Source organism: Pristis pectinata, chromosome 13 (assembly GCF_009764475.1).
Source record: "Pristis pectinata isolate sPriPec2 chromosome 13, sPriPec2.1.pri, whole genome shotgun sequence".
NCBI classification, from domain to species: Eukaryota; Metazoa; Chordata; class Chondrichthyes; order Rhinopristiformes; family Pristidae; genus Pristis; species Pristis pectinata.
Genome location: NC_067417.1, coordinates 1,758,034 through 1,776,315, shown reverse-complemented (window position 1 = coordinate 1,776,315; position 18,282 = coordinate 1,758,034). Strand labels below are relative to the sequence as shown.

At 47.8% G+C, this 18,282-nt stretch overlaps 1 protein-coding gene across 2 annotated transcripts in view; it reads left to right on the top strand.

Annotated features, from left to right (window-relative positions):
• The first annotated feature begins 771 nt into the window (after positions 1-771).
• pepd (peptidase D) overlaps positions 772-18,282 on the top strand; it is a 118,554-nt gene continuing 101,043 nt past the window's right edge. Inside the window, exons 1-2 of one of the 2 annotated variants that reach the window (XM_052028286.1) lie at positions 772-817; positions 16,321-16,504. In XM_052028286.1, coding sequence (XP_051884246.1) covers positions 780-817; positions 16,321-16,504 — 222 coding nt within the window. In that variant the 5' untranslated portion in view covers positions 772-779. Of the gene's footprint in view, positions 818-16,303; positions 16,505-18,282 lie in introns of those variants that run through there. The other variant, XM_052028287.1, reaches the window with a different exon arrangement.

The window sequence follows — 18,282 nt, the reverse complement described above, 5'->3', positions numbered from 1 at the left end:
GTGAGGCACGACCTGCCCCTCACAAAGCCATGCTGACTGTCCCTAATCAGCCTATGCTTCTCTAAATGCCCATAAACCCTGTCTCTAAGAATCTTCTCCAGTAATGTGCCCACCACTGAAGTAAGGCTCACTGGTCTGTAATTCCCAGGGTTATCCCAGTGTTCAAAAGTTCCAGCATATCCCCTTTCCTCACGTCGACATGCCCTAGCGTATCAGCCTGTCGTACGCCATCCTCACAAACGTCAAGGTCTCTCTCTCTCTGGTAAATACTGAGGCAAAGTATTCTTTGAGGACCTCCCCTACCTCTTCCGACTCCAGGCACGTTTCCTCTGTTATTCCCGATCGGTCCTACCCCCTCTCGTCATCCTCCTGTTCTCCACATACGTGTAGAACGCCTTGGGGTTTTCCTTGACCCTACTCGCCGAGGCCTCCTCACGCCCCCCTCCAGCTCTCCCAAGCCCATCCTTCAGCTGCCTCCTGGCTGCCCTGCAGCTCCCCGGAGCCCCGTCTGATCCACGGTGCCACCCTCGCTCAGTACCGCCTCCTGTTGGCCACTGGGCAGGAGACACAGTGTAGGGGGCGGGGCCATGACCTAGATGGGCGTGGATTGGCAGTGGTGGGCGGGGCGATAGTGAGCGACAGGGGGCGCGCGGTGCACCCTGGGATCTGTAGTCCGCTGCCTCAATGGACTGGCCGCCGGCTCCGCCCCGTGCGCTGTGATTGGCTGTCTCATCCGGAGGCGGAGCGTAACTGGAGAATGAAGTCACATGACCAGTCACATGAAAGCGGAGTGCAGCAAGATGTCGGCGGACGAGCAGTGAGTTGTCAGTGGCCGGGCTTGGTGATGGGGCCCGGGGACGGTGCCGGCGCCGGCGCCGGGTAGGAGGCCCGGGCCGTTAGCGGGGCTCGGCGGCCGCGCCTTGTGCTGGGCTTTGGCCTGTGTGCAGGGCACGTCCGGCGGGCCGGGGTCTGGGCCAGGGGCAGGGGGTGGCCGGAGCCTGGAGGCTGGGCTGTGGGTAGGGGGTGGCCGGCCAGGGTCTGGGCTGTGGGCAGGGGCAGGGGGTGGCTGGAGGCTGGGCTGTGGGCAGGGGGTGGCTGGAGGCTGGGCTGTGGGCAGGGGGGTGGCTGGAGGCTGGGCTGGGCTGTGGGCAGGGGCAGGGGGTGGCTGGAGGCTGGGCTGTGGGCAGGGGGTGGTTGGAGGCTGGGCTGGGCTGTGGGCAGGGGCAGGGGGTGGCTGGAGGCTGGGCTGTGGGCAGGGGGTGGCTGGAGGCTGGGCTGTGGGCAGGGGGTGGCTGGAGGCTGGGCTGGGCTGTGGGCAGGGGCAGGTGGTGGCTAACCAGGGTCTGGGCTGTGGGCAGGGGGTGGCTGGAGTCTGGGCAGGGGATGGCTGGTCAGGGTCTGGGTTGTGGACAGGGGCTGTGAGCAGGGGTAGGCGGTGGCTGGTCTGGGCTGTGGGCAGGGGATGTCCGGTCAGGGTCTGGGTTGTGGACAGGGGAAGGGAGCCAGCCTTTGAATGGGGTAGGGTCCTGGGGCTGTTAACAGATTAGTTCTGACTTCTCAGATGCTGTGTGAAGGTTTATTAAAACTCTGTAGCGAGTTGTGTAAATTGATGTGGAGTACTTGCAGGAGAGCTGAACGTTCTGGAGAATGAAGGACCCTCTGTCTAAGACACTTAGTGCTCCGATGCAAGATTTCTATTTATTGTGCTCAGTTATTGCCTATTGATGGATTGAGAGGAATCTGGTGGGAGCGGATGAGGCACAGAACAAGCCCCAAAGTTATTGAATGCTGGGGGTTCTCTGGCTGACTTGGGCACCTAATTTGTTCTTTTGAAAGTTAGTAATCCCATGCTGCATTGGCTGGTACTGAGGGTATATTGGGGATTCTGCAGTCCTCTTCAGAACTAAAGAGGATGACAAATTACCCAGAGATTCACCCTGAGTTAAATGGTACTAATTACAGGATCAGAGTTTGTTGTCGTATGCAGTGGTCATTTGTGCAGAGTATGCAGATTTTAGTGACATTTGTCACACTGCATTTCAGCTGAAGTCAACAGATTCAGGAAGAGTCAGAGTAAAGAAGAATTGATCAACTGACCCTTTAAAGGAGCATGTGTTGTATAAGGATGGAATTGTATTAAATGGCCTGTGTTTCTCCGGGCCTATGGAATGCAGCCAGGTAGGGTGGAGTAAAATGGAAAGTGCTTGGAGCAGGTGACCAGCGTATGTGGAGATACTGGTCACTCAGAAATGTAATGAAATAAAGTCCACATTTTAATAAAATAAATGGAAAGATGGGTGAGCTGGTTTGTTCTCCCATGAAGTGCTCTCGGGGTGGTGCTGAAGGAGCACATTCTTCTAGATGTGGTGTTTAAATCTTTGTCCTGTCTGCTATCTCAGATGGATGGAAGGTATTTTGTGGTGAGCTTTGAAGTGGTGGGGGGTGGGGGGGGGGATGTGAAGTGGAGAGATGGTCGATGCTTAAGTCACGATTAGACTGTGTCAGCATGTTTTATGAAGTGGAAATTGTGTTTTTGTTTTTTTTTCCAAATCTATCCAGCAGGGTAGATTGGTTTATTATCCTCACATGTACTGAGGTACAGTGAAAATCTTTGTTTTGCATGCTATCCATGCAGATCACCACATCAGTGCATTGAGGTAATACAAGGGAAAACAATAACAGAATGCAGAATAAAGTGTTACAGAGAAATCGGTGCAGGCAGACAATAAATGCAAGGTCATAAGGTAGATTTTGAAGTCAAGAGTCCATCTTATCATGCTAAAGGACCGTTCAATAGTTTTATAACAGCAGGATAGAAGCCGTCCTTGAGCCTGGTGGTACGTGCTTTCAGGCTTTTGTATCTTCTGCCCAATAGGAGGGGGGAGAAGAGAGAATATCCAGAGTGGGTGGGGTCTTTGATTATGTTGGCTGCTTTACAGAGGCAGCAGGAAGTGGAAGGCAGGCTGGTTTCTGTGATTGCAGAGAATTGTGGACACCACTCAGCACAGTTCTTGTGATCTTCGGTGGATCAGTTGCCAAACCAAGCCATGATGCATCCAGATAGGATGCTCTTTATGGCTCATCGATTTAAAAATTGGTGAGGGTCAAAGGGAGCATGCCAAAATCCTTTAGCCTTCTGAGGAAGTAGAGGCACTGGTGCCATTTCTTGGTCATGACATGTATGTGTTTGGACCATGACAGGTTATTCGTGATGTTCACTCTTGACCTCAGTACCATTAATGTAATGAGGACTGTGTCCACTGCCCCCCTTCCTGAAGTCGATGACCAGCTCTTTTGTTTTGCTGAGACTGAGGGAAATGTTGTCATGACACCATGTCATTAGGCTGTCTAAGGGGAAATTGGTGGATGTGGTCTATCTGATCTTACTTTTCAAGAGCATTTGCTATTTTGCAACATAAAATGAGAGTTGATGATTGAGGGTAAAATACAAGCAAAGATAGTATTGGTTAAAGGGCTGAAAGAATAAATGAGTTCACTGGCTGGCAGACTTGTTTGTGGGTTCCCACTGACGTCAGTAGTGGGCCCTCTGTTATTTGCAATTTGTATTTCTTCTCCATCTTGTAAACTCCATCCATCCACTCCATCTGTGGTTCCCACACTGGCCTCATCGGTCACCTCAGGATGCACAGAAACAAAAAGCAAGTCCTCCCCAATCCCAAGGGACTACCTAAAACAATGATGACTATTAATATTAATTATCAATGAAATTACTCTGGAAAGTACAATATTGCTGATGTCCAAGCTAGTAGGGGAAGTGACCTGCAAGGCATCCAGAGTCTGTGTGGGATTAAAGATGGGTTGAGTGAGTGGGCTAGAATTTGGTGGAGTATAATATGGGGAAAATGTGAGGTTTTTCCACTTTGGTTTGAAAACTAATATTTTGTTAAAATGGTGGGAAACAGATACAATTTAATGACATACAGAGGAATATTGGTCTGATGGTTTGTGAAATAGAATCAGCATGCTAGGTTGGAAAGAAATTGGGAAGGCAGTGATATGCTGGCCTTCATTGCAAGGTGATTGGCGGGAGAAGGTTTGCTGGGATTGTACAGGAAATTGGTGACACCTTGGTTGTAATAGTGTGCCGGTTTGAACTCTATATCTGCAGTAAGATGTAGCTGCCTGGATGTCTGCAGTTTGGATTCACTGGATTGATTCTTTGGATGAGGTGGTTGTCTTCAGAGAGAATGAGTAAGACTGGCTTGTACACACCAGGTGGAAAATGGAGACTCTCTGATAGTGTGAGACTGTGATGCCCTGGTTAAGGTCAGATTCTTTGCCTGTGTCAGGTGTTGCTAATGGTGAGCCGAAGTTGACTCGCACTGTAATAAAGCAAACACAAACAGAACCAAGGAGCGGACAACAAGCGCTTTATTTTTCTTTTGCTAGTGGGAGTGAGAGATACAGAGAGAGTAAACAGTGTAACCCGAGCTCTGTACTGATCCCCACTCAGAGGTTCACATGCCAGGGTCCCTCCTTTTATACTTAAAGAAGCCTATGTGCTAAGTTTCACATATCAAGCCGTCTATAACGATTTATTCTTTTGCTTCATTATGATTTACTACTTGCTGCTTCATCCATCACTTATCATTGAGCACTCTGTAACTCAGCAGCAGCTCATCAAGCTGCAATCTGAAGTCACAGACAGCTCTAGGCTCCAAGGCTAACCGCTTATCCCAAACAGCTAGCAAAGACAGGATACTCCCTAACTAACTACTTTGATTTACACAAGACACCTGGACATCTCAACTATAGTTAGGCCACAGCAGCTGACTAACATTAACCCTTACATTTCCAGTTACCTTTTACAAAGTAATGGGCAGAAATGGTCAGTTCTGATACAGACAGAAGGAAAGTATACACTATTTTGTATTCCTTGCAAGTGAGGAGTTAAGGATATAAATATGGTTTTGGTTTTAATTTTTTTTACTGTGAAATGTACTTGAGATGTCAGAGCTGGGAAGTGGGACTGGGCCAAATGGCCTTGTGCTGTGCCATAAATATAAGATTCCTTTATCTTATCATATCATATATCATATCCTTTGCTGTACTATCTTTACACAAGGACTGCACAATGACTGTGGGTTTATAGAGTGAGATAATGTCTGATGAGAGCCATTGCTCCTTATCAGGAGTCCAGTGTCTGAATCTTGCTGATCTCTCACCAACGTTCATTGCCCTAGTGGATCTGATTGCAAACTCATAAATAACCTTGCAAGCATGGCAAATGTTTCAAAGGTATTTTGCTGGCATGGCCACAGAATTAGATTGAAGGCCACCTCATTCCTCTGCATGTTTCCCCACCACCACCACTCTGCCTTTGCTGCATGTGCCAGCACAGCTCCTGCACTGGTTGGCACAGGTGGAGGGTGCTGGCTGTCAGCACTACAGATCCTCGCTCGCATTCCTGTACTCCAGTCATTTGGCCCACAGGGTTTTTTTCAGATGTCAGAGGGACTGTATGGTTTATAGATCCCAGGAAATCGTGGGTTGCAGTAGGGAATGATGAAGACTGGAGGAAGAGGTACACAAGGCAGGGGTTGGAGTGGGAGAGGAAGGTCCTGAGGACCTTTGGCAATGGAAGGGCAGGTAAAAGATGACCAAGAATTTTGGAAGAAATGAAAGACAGGGTTGCAGATGAAAGGTGATCTACCAATGAGCTTTATTTCCATGCTGTTGAAAGTTGCAATTCATATGGATTTCTGTGAGCTGAGTGTGGAATTGGAAAGTTATGATGTTGAGATTTGTCCTTTAGGTGTGAGGCAAGTCTTCTGACCCTGCTGGTGTTGGACAGCTTTGCCTTGCAGAAGGGAGAGTGAGTGTTGGCATGAATATTCTGGCAAGTGGGAATAACTAAATAGCTTCTATTGAGTGAAGAATTGAGAGAGTGGCAGTGTTCAGGGAGAAGTTGTTGAGACTAGCATTAATTTTCACCGTGAGGGTTTTGTACAGAGTTCAGGAGACCAAGACTGGTCAAAGTTCAGAGCTTAATGAGTTTAGTTCTCCTAAATTACCTTAATTGGTATGTTCATCAAATACCAGACTCTGCAAGAACTGTAAATTGTGCAACACACTCTCAAAATAAAGCAAGCTTGTATGATAGTTGATACTTTAAGGCTGCAATGTTTGAACTGTTTCCCAATAGGTGTAGGGAAGATCCTGAAATCATGGGGGGAGTAGATAAGGAGTCTTTTTCCCCAGAGTAGGGAAGTCTAAAACAAGAGGGTATAGGTTTGGGGTGAGAGGGGAACAATTTAAAAGGGACACAAGGGGCAACTTTTTCATACAGAGGGTGGTGGGTACATGGAATGAGCTGCCAGAGGAAGGTACAATAAGTGTTTAAAAGACATCTGGACAGGTAAATGGATAGGAAAGATTTAGGGAGATTATGGGCCATTGAAGGCAAATGGGACCAGCTCAGGTAGACATCTTGATTGGCATGGTCGAGTTGGGATGAGGGCCTGTTTCCGTGCTGTATGAGTCTGACTCCATGACTAAGATGGTGCATGGATATGGGAAAGGCTGGACTTACTCGCACGGACTGGGCCAAATGGCCTGACTTGTGTTGTGAGCTCTATTGGAGTAAAGTTAGTACAGTACAGCCTTCAGGGGAGTATGAGAGCTCCAGCTGTCAGTGGTTCCATCTGTCCGTAGAGGTGATGTGCTGAAGTGACTCGGGTCTGAGAGGCCTCGAAGGTGGAGTCATGCTCAGTGCTATCTGTAGAAGACAGCGAATTGGGCAGTGTGCAGAGAGGAGCTGGTGGTGTGGCTGGGCCTCCTAAGCTGATGTAGGGTGGGCGGTTGGGCTAATGGGACTACAGGATCCATAAGGTGGGTAGTGGTGTTCCATAGGGATCACTCCTACCACCATGTTCACGGCTTATATATTTTACATGATTTATTCTTTGGAAGCAGGAGTGCAATTTGCAAATTTGTGAATGATATTAAAGTGTGGGAGGTGGTGTTTGTTCAGTACTGAGGATTGCATCAAAGTACAGGAGGAAGTGAATAAATCTGCTGAATGAAATTCAACGGATAACTAGGAGGTGGTACATTTTGGTACAGAGTGTAGAGAGGTCATTTATTACCTGGGAGGTGAAAATCTAGGTGGGGTGGGGGAACACGGGGATCTTTTAGTCAAATACACCAATAAGTGAAAGACGTGCTACAGGTTTACAAGGACTAGAGTTTATTTCTAGAGTTATAGAATTGAAAAGTAGGGAATTTGTGCTAAACCTGTATTGAGCCTTGGTTGGGTGACAAGTTTTCAACAGTTCTGGTCCCTGTATAATATAGAGGTGCTAGAGAGGCATTTAGATGAGATTTCTTTATTAGTCACATGTACATTGAAACACAGTGAAATGCATCTTTTGCGTAGTGTTCTGGGGACAGCCTGCAAGTGTCGCCATGCTTCCGGCGCCAACAAAGCATGCCCACAACTTCCTAACCTGTACATCTTTGGAATGTGGGAGGAAACCGGAGCACCCGGAGGAAACCCATGCTGACACAGGAAGAACATACAAACTTCTTACAGACAGTGGCCGGAATTGAACCCGGGTCACTGATGCTGTAAAGCTTTATGCTAACCACTACACTACTGTGCCTGCCTCAATAGGATATCAAGAGGATGATACCAGAATTGTGAAGGTACACACATCAGGAAAGGCTGAGGGGTCATCCAGTATAGGTCCTTCATAGATGAAGGTTTTCAATAGAGTATAGAAAGGATCCTTCTAATTGTTGGAAAAGCATAATTGGAAGCCTTCAATACAAGATGTTCATGAGGAAATTTAATGGGGAATTCGGAAGAAATTTCTTTACTCAGAGTAGTGAGAATGTGTGGGTGAGTTTAAGGGAAGCTGGACAAACGTATGTTCGCAAGGGAATGGAGGGTTGCATGAATGGGTTTAGATAAGGAAAAATAGGTGGTTTGAGTGAAGCATGAACACTCACGGATGAGCTGGGCTACATGGCCCATTTCTGTGGGGTGCATACTGTGTAATCCTATTTGATGGAAGACTTGTAATAAAGGTTTTGCTGAGTGTGAAAATCAATTATAAATGTGCTGTCTAAAGCATCCAAAGCAAAGTTGAACAGTGGTCCTGGGTACGCTGTGGGAAATGCAGTAGGAAGAGTCTAAGGCCCCTTCCATGACATCCAATGGCTTTATCATCACTGAGATTTCCCCCACCATGTGCCAAAACTCCAGTTTACCAGCCCCACAGACACTCTGGGCATTCTGAGGAGAGTTGCTCTTCCAACATCCCAAAGCCCATCCATCATCTACAAGGCGTAAGTGAAGTAGATGATTAAAATACTCTCCACTTGCCTGGCTGAGTGCAGCTCCAACAACACTGGAGAAACTCAATACCAACCAGAGCAGCTCACTTGATACCCCATCCGCCACCCTGAACATCCAGTGCCTGCAGTGTGTATCGTCCACAGAATGTACAGTAGTTCCTTGCCAAGGCTAATCTGACAGCACTTCTGAAACCTGGGATCTCTGCCACTCAGCAGGGCAAGGGGAGCAGATCTGTTCTCAAGATTTCAATTTGCTGCTCTGAAAGCTGCTTTTCTTCAGGCTGAGTGCTGGTTCATCATCATTCATTGTAATTTAAAAACTAAATCTACAGTACAGTACTGTGACAGTGTAATGGTGGGCAATTTACAGCAAGGGTTGTGTTCCGTTACTGACAGTCCTTCTCCACTGCGTCAGATAAAACTCTCAGCCACAACTGTCCCCTAACGTCCTCCCCAGTAGCAGTGTGGGAGAACCTTCAAAAGGGTGGCAGCAGCTCACCATCACCTTCACAAGGGCAGTTAGTGATGGGTTGTAAATGCTGGGCTTGCCAGTGAGGTCCAGATCACAAGAAATGAGTTAAACAAAGAAGCATGCAGTTAGCTTCCCGAGGTACCAATGTGGTTTTGTTTGGTGGTGGTGGGATGATTATTGGTCAAGACACAAGGTAGCAACCTTCCTGCTTGTGGACTTTTAACGGACAGGACACAGCAGCAGGTTATCGCCTCATTTGGAAAACACCCTCCTCAGGGCTGGTGCTGGAGGTGTCAGCTTCCAGGTGGGTCCCTCTGGGGGTTGAGACCCAGTGGTTCTGGGCTGTGCTCCTTGGGACTGACCCCTCTGATAGTAGGGTACGTCTGGCTGTCTGGATTGGGCTTCTTATCCCTGTGGACACAAGAGTCAGTCAGAGCTGGCCCCACCATTACGAGTCTTTCTGCTCCCCAGCTCTACTGGAATTCCACCCTCTTGCTCAACAAAATTCCTTGCTTCTGGTCTTCCTCCATTCCTTTTGTTCCGGTTTGTTGCTGCCCTGTACTTGGGAATGCTCTGTGCATCCCTCTGCCTGTCCCCCAGTTCTGCTGAGCAGTGTACTGTCCTGCCCCCATTAAATATTTCACAGTATAAGTGAGCTGCATCAGTAGGGTCAACAAGTTGCAATCATTTCAAGAGCTTTCTTCCAGCTGTGTGTGGTAGGTCAATGTTTAATCGAAGCATTAAACTCAAACAAGCTTTGCCTTAAACAGGAGTTCATCAAGATACTTGTATGAAGAGATGAATCTCTTACAGCCACCAGGGGGGGAGGTGTCTGTTACTGAGCAGTAACCTGTTGTGGCTGCCCCTTTATCCTGTGTACAGCTGCCCCCAGCACCTCGGAGTTCTGTAACGGATGTCTTTCAGCAGCAACGTAGCATCCCCTGGATTGTCGGGTTGCCACTTGCAGGCTGTTTGGGCAGCATTCATTCTTGGGGGAGATAATTGTCTCCTGTTGGGTTTGAACCAATCTGTGCAGGTTATTGGATCTCCACTTAACATCTGTCTCCATCTCCACAATTAATAACGGTGTGGTGACCAAGCCCACCTCCTGTAATAAGCCGCAGTCCCCAAACACAGCGTCATCCAGGCAAGATGGCCATAGCAGTAAATTGTTCATTTCCCATCTGTTGCTGCATCTCAGAATGGGTGAAGCGCGGGGATTCTGCCACCAGCTCATTCCAGCACAAAGGTTCAAACATCAATAGGGAAGACCACTTAGTTCACAGAAACCTGCTGCGCTGCACAGCACACTCCCAGCTTCGTCACCAACTGGTGCAATTGTGGACCGTGAGGAAGGTTGTCAAAGGAAACAACAGGATGTGGATTAGTTGGAAAGTTGGGTGGAGAAATGGCAGATGGAGTTAAATCTGGACAAGCGTGAGGTGTTGCACTTTGGGAGGTCAAATGCAAGGAGAAAGTGTGCAGTGAATGGCAGGACCCTTAAGAACATGGATGTACAGAGGGATCTTGGGGGTGCAAGTCCACAGCTCCCTGAAAGTAGCAACACAGGTAGATAGGGTATTAGTGAAGTCACATGGCATACTTTTGTTCATCCGTCAGGGCACTGAGTATAAATGTTATGTTGCAGCTGTGTAAAACTTTGATGTGGCCACATTTGGCGAATTGTGTGCGGTTCTGGTTGCCCCATTGCAGGAAGGATGTGAAGGCTTTGGAGAGAGTGCAGAAGAGGTTCACCAGGGTGTTGCCTGGATTAGACAGTATTAGCTATAAGGAGAGGTTGGACAAACTTGTATTTTTTCCCCTGGAGCACTGGAGGCTGAGGGGTGACCTGACAGAAGGCCTGAAGGGCAGGCACTGTAGTGTAGCGGTTAGCGTAATGCTATTACAACGCCAGAGACCCGGGTTCAATTCCGGCCGCTGTCTGTAAGGAGTTTGTACGTTCTCCCCGTGTCTGCGTGGGTTTCCTCTGGGTGCTTCAGTTTCCTCCCACATTCTGAAGACGTATGGGCTAGGAAGTTGTGGACGTGCTATGTTGGTGCTGGAAGCGTGGCGACACTTGCGGGCTGCCCCCAGAACACTTGACGCAAAAGATGTATTTCACTGTGTATTTCGATGTACATGTGACTAATAAATATATCTTATCAGAAGTATATAAAATTATGAGAGGCATAGATTGGGGCGATAGTCTTTTCTCCAGGGTGGAAATGTCAAACACCCGAGGGCATAGCTTGGAGAGAAGGGAAGTTTCAAGGAGATTCACAAGGCTTTGTTATACTCAGGAAGGTAGGTTCTTGGAACACACTGCCAGGGGAGGTGGTGGGAGCAGATATGATAGCGTTGTAAGAGGCATTTAGACAGACACATGGGTGTGCAGGGAATGGAGCGACATGGACCCTGCAGGCAGTTGGGATTAGTTCACATCGGCATCATGGTCGGCGCAGACATGGTGGGCCGAAGGGCCTGTTCCTGTGCTGGACTGTTCTGTGTTCCATTAACTGGACTCTCTCTTCCACTTTATCAGTGCTGAGCAATTTCCTGATATCAATCTTGAATGTTGTTTTTATTGCATTCATAGAGCACTGTTCATTGCTGACGGTTGCAAAATATTCATGGGCTTTTGCTGCCACTCAGGAAACGCAGCCGTTTGTCTGCCCACATCAGGATCTAGACAACGTGTAGATATGGGCTGATTAACTCGCAGGTAACATTCATGGCACAAGTACAGGCCATAACCGTCCTCAATGAGACTCTGCCCCCTTTCCCTTGAATTTCAGTGGCATCATGACTGAGACCCAACATCCTGAAGTCTCCATTGGCCTCAATCTTGCGTGTTGCTGCACATTGCAGCATCTGCAGTCTCTTGTGACTTGACCTTAACTGTACTAATGATATAAATATTGTGGCTGAAAGATTCCGTGACTGCACAGTGATGAGTGTCTCACTTCCTGATATCCCAAATCTGAGAGTGACAGATTTCTGGATATTAGTGAAATCAACAACTGTGGCCATAGCGCAGGGCAATGGTACGTGGGCAGAACATCAGCCATGCACTTGGTGAATGGCAGCGCAAGGTCATTGGGGAATGGGCAACTGCTGTTTATGTCCTTGTGCTATGTCCTTGGCTTCCCCAGCGGCACTCCCAAACCAGCAACCTCTACCACCAAGGAGAAGGGCAGCATTTTCCTGAGAACATCACACTCTGCACCTTCTCTGAGTCTCACCCAATCCAGGCAGTGAAATGTACCACTTTAGCCTCATTGCTTGAATAATATCTTGGCGCTCCCTCCCTGACAGCACTGTACCTTCACCACAAGGGCCATGGAGACTCAGGAACGTGGCTCACTGCCACCTTGAGGGTAACTAGGTATGGACAATACTGTGGACACCAGTATCCCATTCTTCCTTTGCACTGTGTACTGGAGGGCGTTCAGTTAATGATGCTCCTGCTTTCTTTCCCACCGTCTTGCAACTGTTTCTTTTGCAATTGTTTACCCAGCTCCATTTTGAAAGTTGTTATTAATTCTGTCCATGATGGCCCTTAAAGGAGATGCTTTCTGGAGCACAATAACCATCTTCTCTGAAAGTGTTTTTCCAAAGTGATTGATCTTTTGTGCTTTCTGTGGTGATTGTTCACTTCTGCTGGTACAAGGGAGTAGCATTGTGGCTCTGGTCTCAGTTTGTCTCCTGTGCCTCTGAGGATGTAGCTTTCAGAGTGCAGTCTGACCTGTGGGTAGGGATTCCTTACTCTGCTATTCTGTTGCTTTAGTTTACCAACTCGGCACTGCTTGCTTTGTTGGAGACACAGGAGACTACAGATGCTGGAATCTGGAGCAAAAAACAAACTGCTAGAGGAACTCAGCGGTTCAGGCAGCATCTGTGGAGGGAAAGGGATAGTTGATATTTTGGGTCAGGACCCTGCATCAGAACTCAAAGCATCAACAATCCCTTTGCCTGGTGAAGGGTCTCGACCCAAAACATTGACCATCCTGTTGCCTCCATGGATGCTGCTTGACCCCTGGAGTTCTTCCAGCAGTTTGTTTTTTCTTCCAGGTTCCAGAACTGCAGCCTCTTGTGTTTCCATACTGCAGATTCTCTCTAAGGCATGCCCACTTTGAAGAAGTTCCCCTCTGTCTGTGAGACCCTCTCTCTGTGTTCTCCACCCCCTCCCCCACTGCTTCTCCTGCTTTTTAATTTTGTTTTCCTTTTTAGTTTTCTGCTCCTTGCCTTATTGATAGCTCCAGTGATCTGGTTGTCTGGAAATCTACTCCTACAGTCATCCTGTTACACTGCTGAATGCATGGTTAAACCTGATGAATCAGGCCGTGACCTCAGAAACCCAGACTTGAAAAAGATAAGAGAGAATGTATTGCCATTGTCCCTTCTGGTGCTGGCACAACTGTTCTATGTCATTTGTATTAACCATTTGCTTGACAATGTTATTAACAAGTTCAGTAAATTTACAAATGACTCCAAGGTTGGTGGTGTAGTGGACAGTGAAGAAAGTTATTTAAGATTACAACAGGAAGTAGATGAATTGGGGAAGTGGGCCAAGCAGTGGTGGACAGAATTTAACTCTGACAACTTCAGATGTTGCATTTTGGGAAGTTAAACCAGGGCAGGACGTGCACAATAGATGGTAGGGCCCTGGACAGTGCTGTAGAACAGAGAGACCTATGGATACAAGTACGTTGTTCCCTCAGAGTGGCGACACAGGTAGACGGGGTGGTGAAGAAGGCGTTTGGCACGCTGGCCTTCATTGAGTACAGGAGTTAGGACGTCATGTGCAGCTGTGAGACCATGCTTAGAGTATTGTGCGCAGTTCTGGGCGACATTAAGCTGGAAAAGGTGCAGAAAAAATTCACAAGGATGTTACCATAAGGAGACACTAGATAAGCTGAGACTTTTTTCGCTGGAGCGTAGGAGGCTGAGGGTTCATAAAACCATGGGGGGCACCGATAAGGTGGATGGTCACAGCCTTTTTCCAAGGGTTGGGGAGTCTAAAACTAGAGGACATAAATTGAAGGTGAGAGGGGAAAGGTTTAAAAGGGACCTGAGGGGCAACGTTTTTGCACAGAGCGTGGTGGGTTGTAGAAAGAGCTGCTGGAGGAAGGGGTAGACATGGGTATAATGACAGTGTTTAAAAGACATTTGGACAGGTACGTGGAGAGGAAAGGTTTAGAGAAATGTGGGCCAAACACAGGCAAATGGGACTAGCTCAGGTAGACACCTTGGTCAACATGGATGAGTTGGGCTGAAGGGCCTGTTTCCGTGCTGTATAACTCTGTGACTCTGGTGTCCAAAGCACACATGGTCACTGTTGTAATGAACGAAAAAAGGACCAAAAAGTTTGTATGCAGCAAATTCCTACAAATAGAAATGATGTGATGACCAGATCGCTTTTTATTAGTGATGTCTGAGTGAATGATTATTGGGCAGCACATTCGGGACAGCTCCATCAGTTACCATGAAATAGTGCCACCTGAGTTTGTTGGCACGGCCCAGGTTTGTGTCTCTGAAAGGCAGTGTTTTCATTCGTTCACTATTTCACTGTAGTGTCAGTCATGGACTTGTGTCTCTAAAGTGGGACAAACCCATGATCCTGGGCTCCTGGCTGAGAGTAAATTGGTTTATTATTGTCACATGTACTGAGGTACAATGAAAAACTTTGATTTGCATGCCACTTGTACAGATCATTTTATTACAACAGTGCATTGAGGTAGTACAAGGGAAAACAACAACAGAATGCAGAATGAAGTTTTAAAGTTACAGAGAAAGTGCAGTGCAGGCAGACAAAAAGGTGTAAGGCCATAACAAGGTAGATTGTGAGGTCAAGAGTCCATCTTATTCTACTGGGGGACTGTTCAATAGTCTTATAACAGCGGGATAGAAGCTGTCCTTGAGCCTGGTGGTACGTGCTTTCGGGCTTTTGTATCTTCTACCTGATGGGAGGAGGGGGAAGAGAGAATGTTTGGGGTGGGCAGGGTCTTTGATTATGTTGGCTGCTTTACCGAGGCAGTGAGAGGTGTAGACAGAGTCCATGGAGGGGAGGCTGTTTTCCGTGATGTGCTGAGATGTGTCCACAACTCTCTGCAGTTTCTTGCGGTCTTGGGCAGAGCAGTTGCCATACCAAGCTGTGATGCATCTAGATAGGATGCTTTCTATGGTGCATTGATAAAAATTAGTGAAGGTCAAAGGGGACAAACCAAATTTCTGGAGCTTCCTGAGAAAGTAGAGGCGCTGGTGAGCTTTCTTGGCCGTGGCATCTACGTGATTTGACCAGGACAGGCCGTTGGTGATGTTCACTCCCAGGAACTTGAAGCTCTCAACCCTCTCGACCTCAACACCATTGATGTAGACAGGTGCATGTACACCGCCCCTTTCTTGAAGTCAATGACTAGCTCTTTTGTTTTGCTGACATTGAGGGAAAGGTTGTCATGATGCCATGTCACTAAGCTCTCTATCTCCTTCCTGTACTCTGACTCATCATTATTTGAGATTCGGCTCACTACAGTAGTATCATCTGCAAACTTGTAGGTGGAGTTAGAGCAGAATCTGGTCATTAGTATATAGGGAGTAGAGTAGGGGGCTGAGAACGCAGCCTTGTGGGGCACCAGTGTTGAGAATAATCGTGCTGGAGGTATTGCTGCCTATCCTCACTGATTGCGGTTTGTTGGTCAGAAAGTCAAGGATCCAGTTGCAGAGGGAGGTGTTGAGTCCCAGGTCTCGGAGTTTGGAGATTAGTTTTCTTGGAACTATAGAATTGAAGGCGGAGCTGTAGGCAATAAACAAAGGTCTAACGTAGGTGTCTTTACTGTCCAGATGCTCCAGAGCTGAGTGTAGGGCCAGGGAGATGGCATCCACCATAGACCTGTTTTGGTGATAGATGAATTGCAGTGGGTCGAGGTTGTCTGGGAGGCTGGAGTTAATGCATGCCATGACCAGCCTCTCGAAGCACTTCATGATGGTGGATGTCAGCGCCCCCGGGCAGTGGTCATTAAGGCATGTTACCTTGTTTTCTTTGGTACTGCGATGCTAGTGGTCTTCTTAAAGCAGGTGGGAACCTCAGATTGAAGCAGGGAGAGGTTAAAAATGTCTTTACACACTGCCACCAGCTGATCTGCACGGGATCTGAACATACAGCCAGGGCACCATCCGGGTCGGATTCTTTCTGCAGGTTCAATCTCCAGAAGTCTGATCTGATGTCCGCAACGGTGACTGTGGGTTCAGGTGCAACGGAGGTTGTCAGGGTGGGTGGTGACATTCCGATCCCTTCTGTTCAAAACGTGCATGGAATGCTCTAAGCTCATCGGGAAGGGATGCGCTGTTGGCGATGCTGCCTGACTTTGTTTTATAGCCCGTTATAGCATGTAAACCCTGCCACAACTGACAGCTGGGAACCACATCTACTGCTCAGATTGTGTTGTGACCTGTTTCGTAGAGATTTGGAAATCGGATTTTTTGTTGCTGGGTCTCGATGTATAGCTTGTAATGTATTCCTCTTTCAGGCCCTCCTACTCGCTGGGAAAGGAGACCCTCAGCGTTCCCGTTGCTCTGTTTGCCTTGAACAGGCAGCGGCTGTGTGAAAAATTGCGCAAGAATGCGGCGGTGCCGAAGAAATCGGTGGTGCTTCTGCAGGGAGGAGACCAGATGCAGCGATACTGCACTGATACTGACGTCATTTTCCGTCAGGTGAGCAGTCCTTCAGGGAATGGGTGTGAGTAACAACTGCTCTCTGTTAATTGGGTCACAGGTAGGTGCTAATGCAAGGCAGGTCTAACATACAAGCAGGTCACTTAGCCCAAATGCTTTCTACTTCACATATCTTGCACCACCAGATTTATCTGAGCCCCTTAGCATGTGCTTCATCTGAAGGAGATGACTTTTACTGAGGTGGCAGTCCACAGGGTTCCGACAGTGTCCAAAAGTCTGTTTGGCACTTTCAATGACAACTTCAATGGATGAGACATGTTGTGTCTTGTCCCTTCCCACACCTGTCAACGGGACTGAGCGTGGAGGGACTGCGAGAGGCTTCCGTGGAATCGGAGAACCTTGCAGCACAGAGGAAGTCGTTCAGCCCATCTTTTGAAAGATTCAGTTGTTCCCACACCCCTTCTAGTTTCCTGTTACCTTGTCGATGAGTCCCTTTAACCGGGTTCAGGCAATTCTATAACCAGCTCAGCCCGGGTAATCCAGTAACCAGGGAGGTGGATGTTTGCCATTCGAAAGTTGCAGTGGAATTGGTGTCCACCACTCTGTCCCAATCAGAACATCTCTCCAAGGATGTCCTTTTTTACCCATTGGTTCTTTACTGTTAAATGTAACATCATAAATAGGAGCAGGAGTAGGCCATTCAATGCCTCGTGCCTTCTCCACCATTCAATGAGGTCATGGCTGTCTGTTACCTCAGTGGCACTAACCCCCATCCCTTAAAAGTCTACTGATCCCTTTCATGAATATATTCTCCTACGGAGTGCCCACAACTATCTTGGACAGAGAGTTCATCCCACTCTGGGTGAAGAAATTTATTTTCATCTGTCCTAACCAGCCAGTTCCTTAGTTTGAAACTGTGTCCATTGGTTCTAGAGAGCCAGCCAGGGGAAGTATCATCCCTTTGAAAGAGTTTTGCAAGTTTCAATAAGATCTTCTTTCAATCTTCCGAATTCAAGAAAGTGCAGGCCTAGTCTACTTGATCTCTCCTCATACAATGAAGCTGCCATCCCTGAAACCAGTGTGGTGAACCTTTGCTGCACTCTATATCCTTGCTTGGGTAGAGAGCCTGCACACATTACCCCAACTGGGGTCTCACCAAGACCTGCTCAGCTCTCATCCTCTTTCAGTAAAGGCTAATGTACCATCCACCTTCCTGATTAGTTACAGCAGCTTTTTGTCGGCTTCCAGTGAACCCCAGTCTCTCAATTCAAAACAAAACTTTGCTTTTCTGTTTTGTGCACCAAGTGGATAACTTTACATTTCCACATAAATTTGCATCTGTGTGTTCTCACCCCCTCACTCGGCTTGTCTGTACACCTGTGAAGTCCCTTTGTGATCGATGTTTTGGGTCGTGACCCAGCATCAGGACTGAGAGTGCAGTGGGAAGATAACTGTTATAAAGAGGTGAGAGGGAGGGGTGAGATGGGCTGGTAGGTGATGGGTGGAACCAGATATGGGAGGGATGATGGGCAGATAGAACTAGGTGGGAGAGGGGGAGGTCTGGGTAACAAGGGGGAGGGATGGAAAGGGGGAACAAAGGGTGGACTGGTGGTGGGAGTGGGAAAGGAACACAGGGATGGGTTACCTGAAACTGGAAAATTCAATGTTCATACCATTGGGCTGTTGACTACCCAAGTGGTATACAAGGTGTTGCTCTTCTGGTTTGTGTTTGGCCTCACTGTGGCAGTGGAGAAGGCCGAGGACAGACGGTCGATGTAGGAATGGGAAGGGGAGTTGAAATGACCAGAAGCTGACAA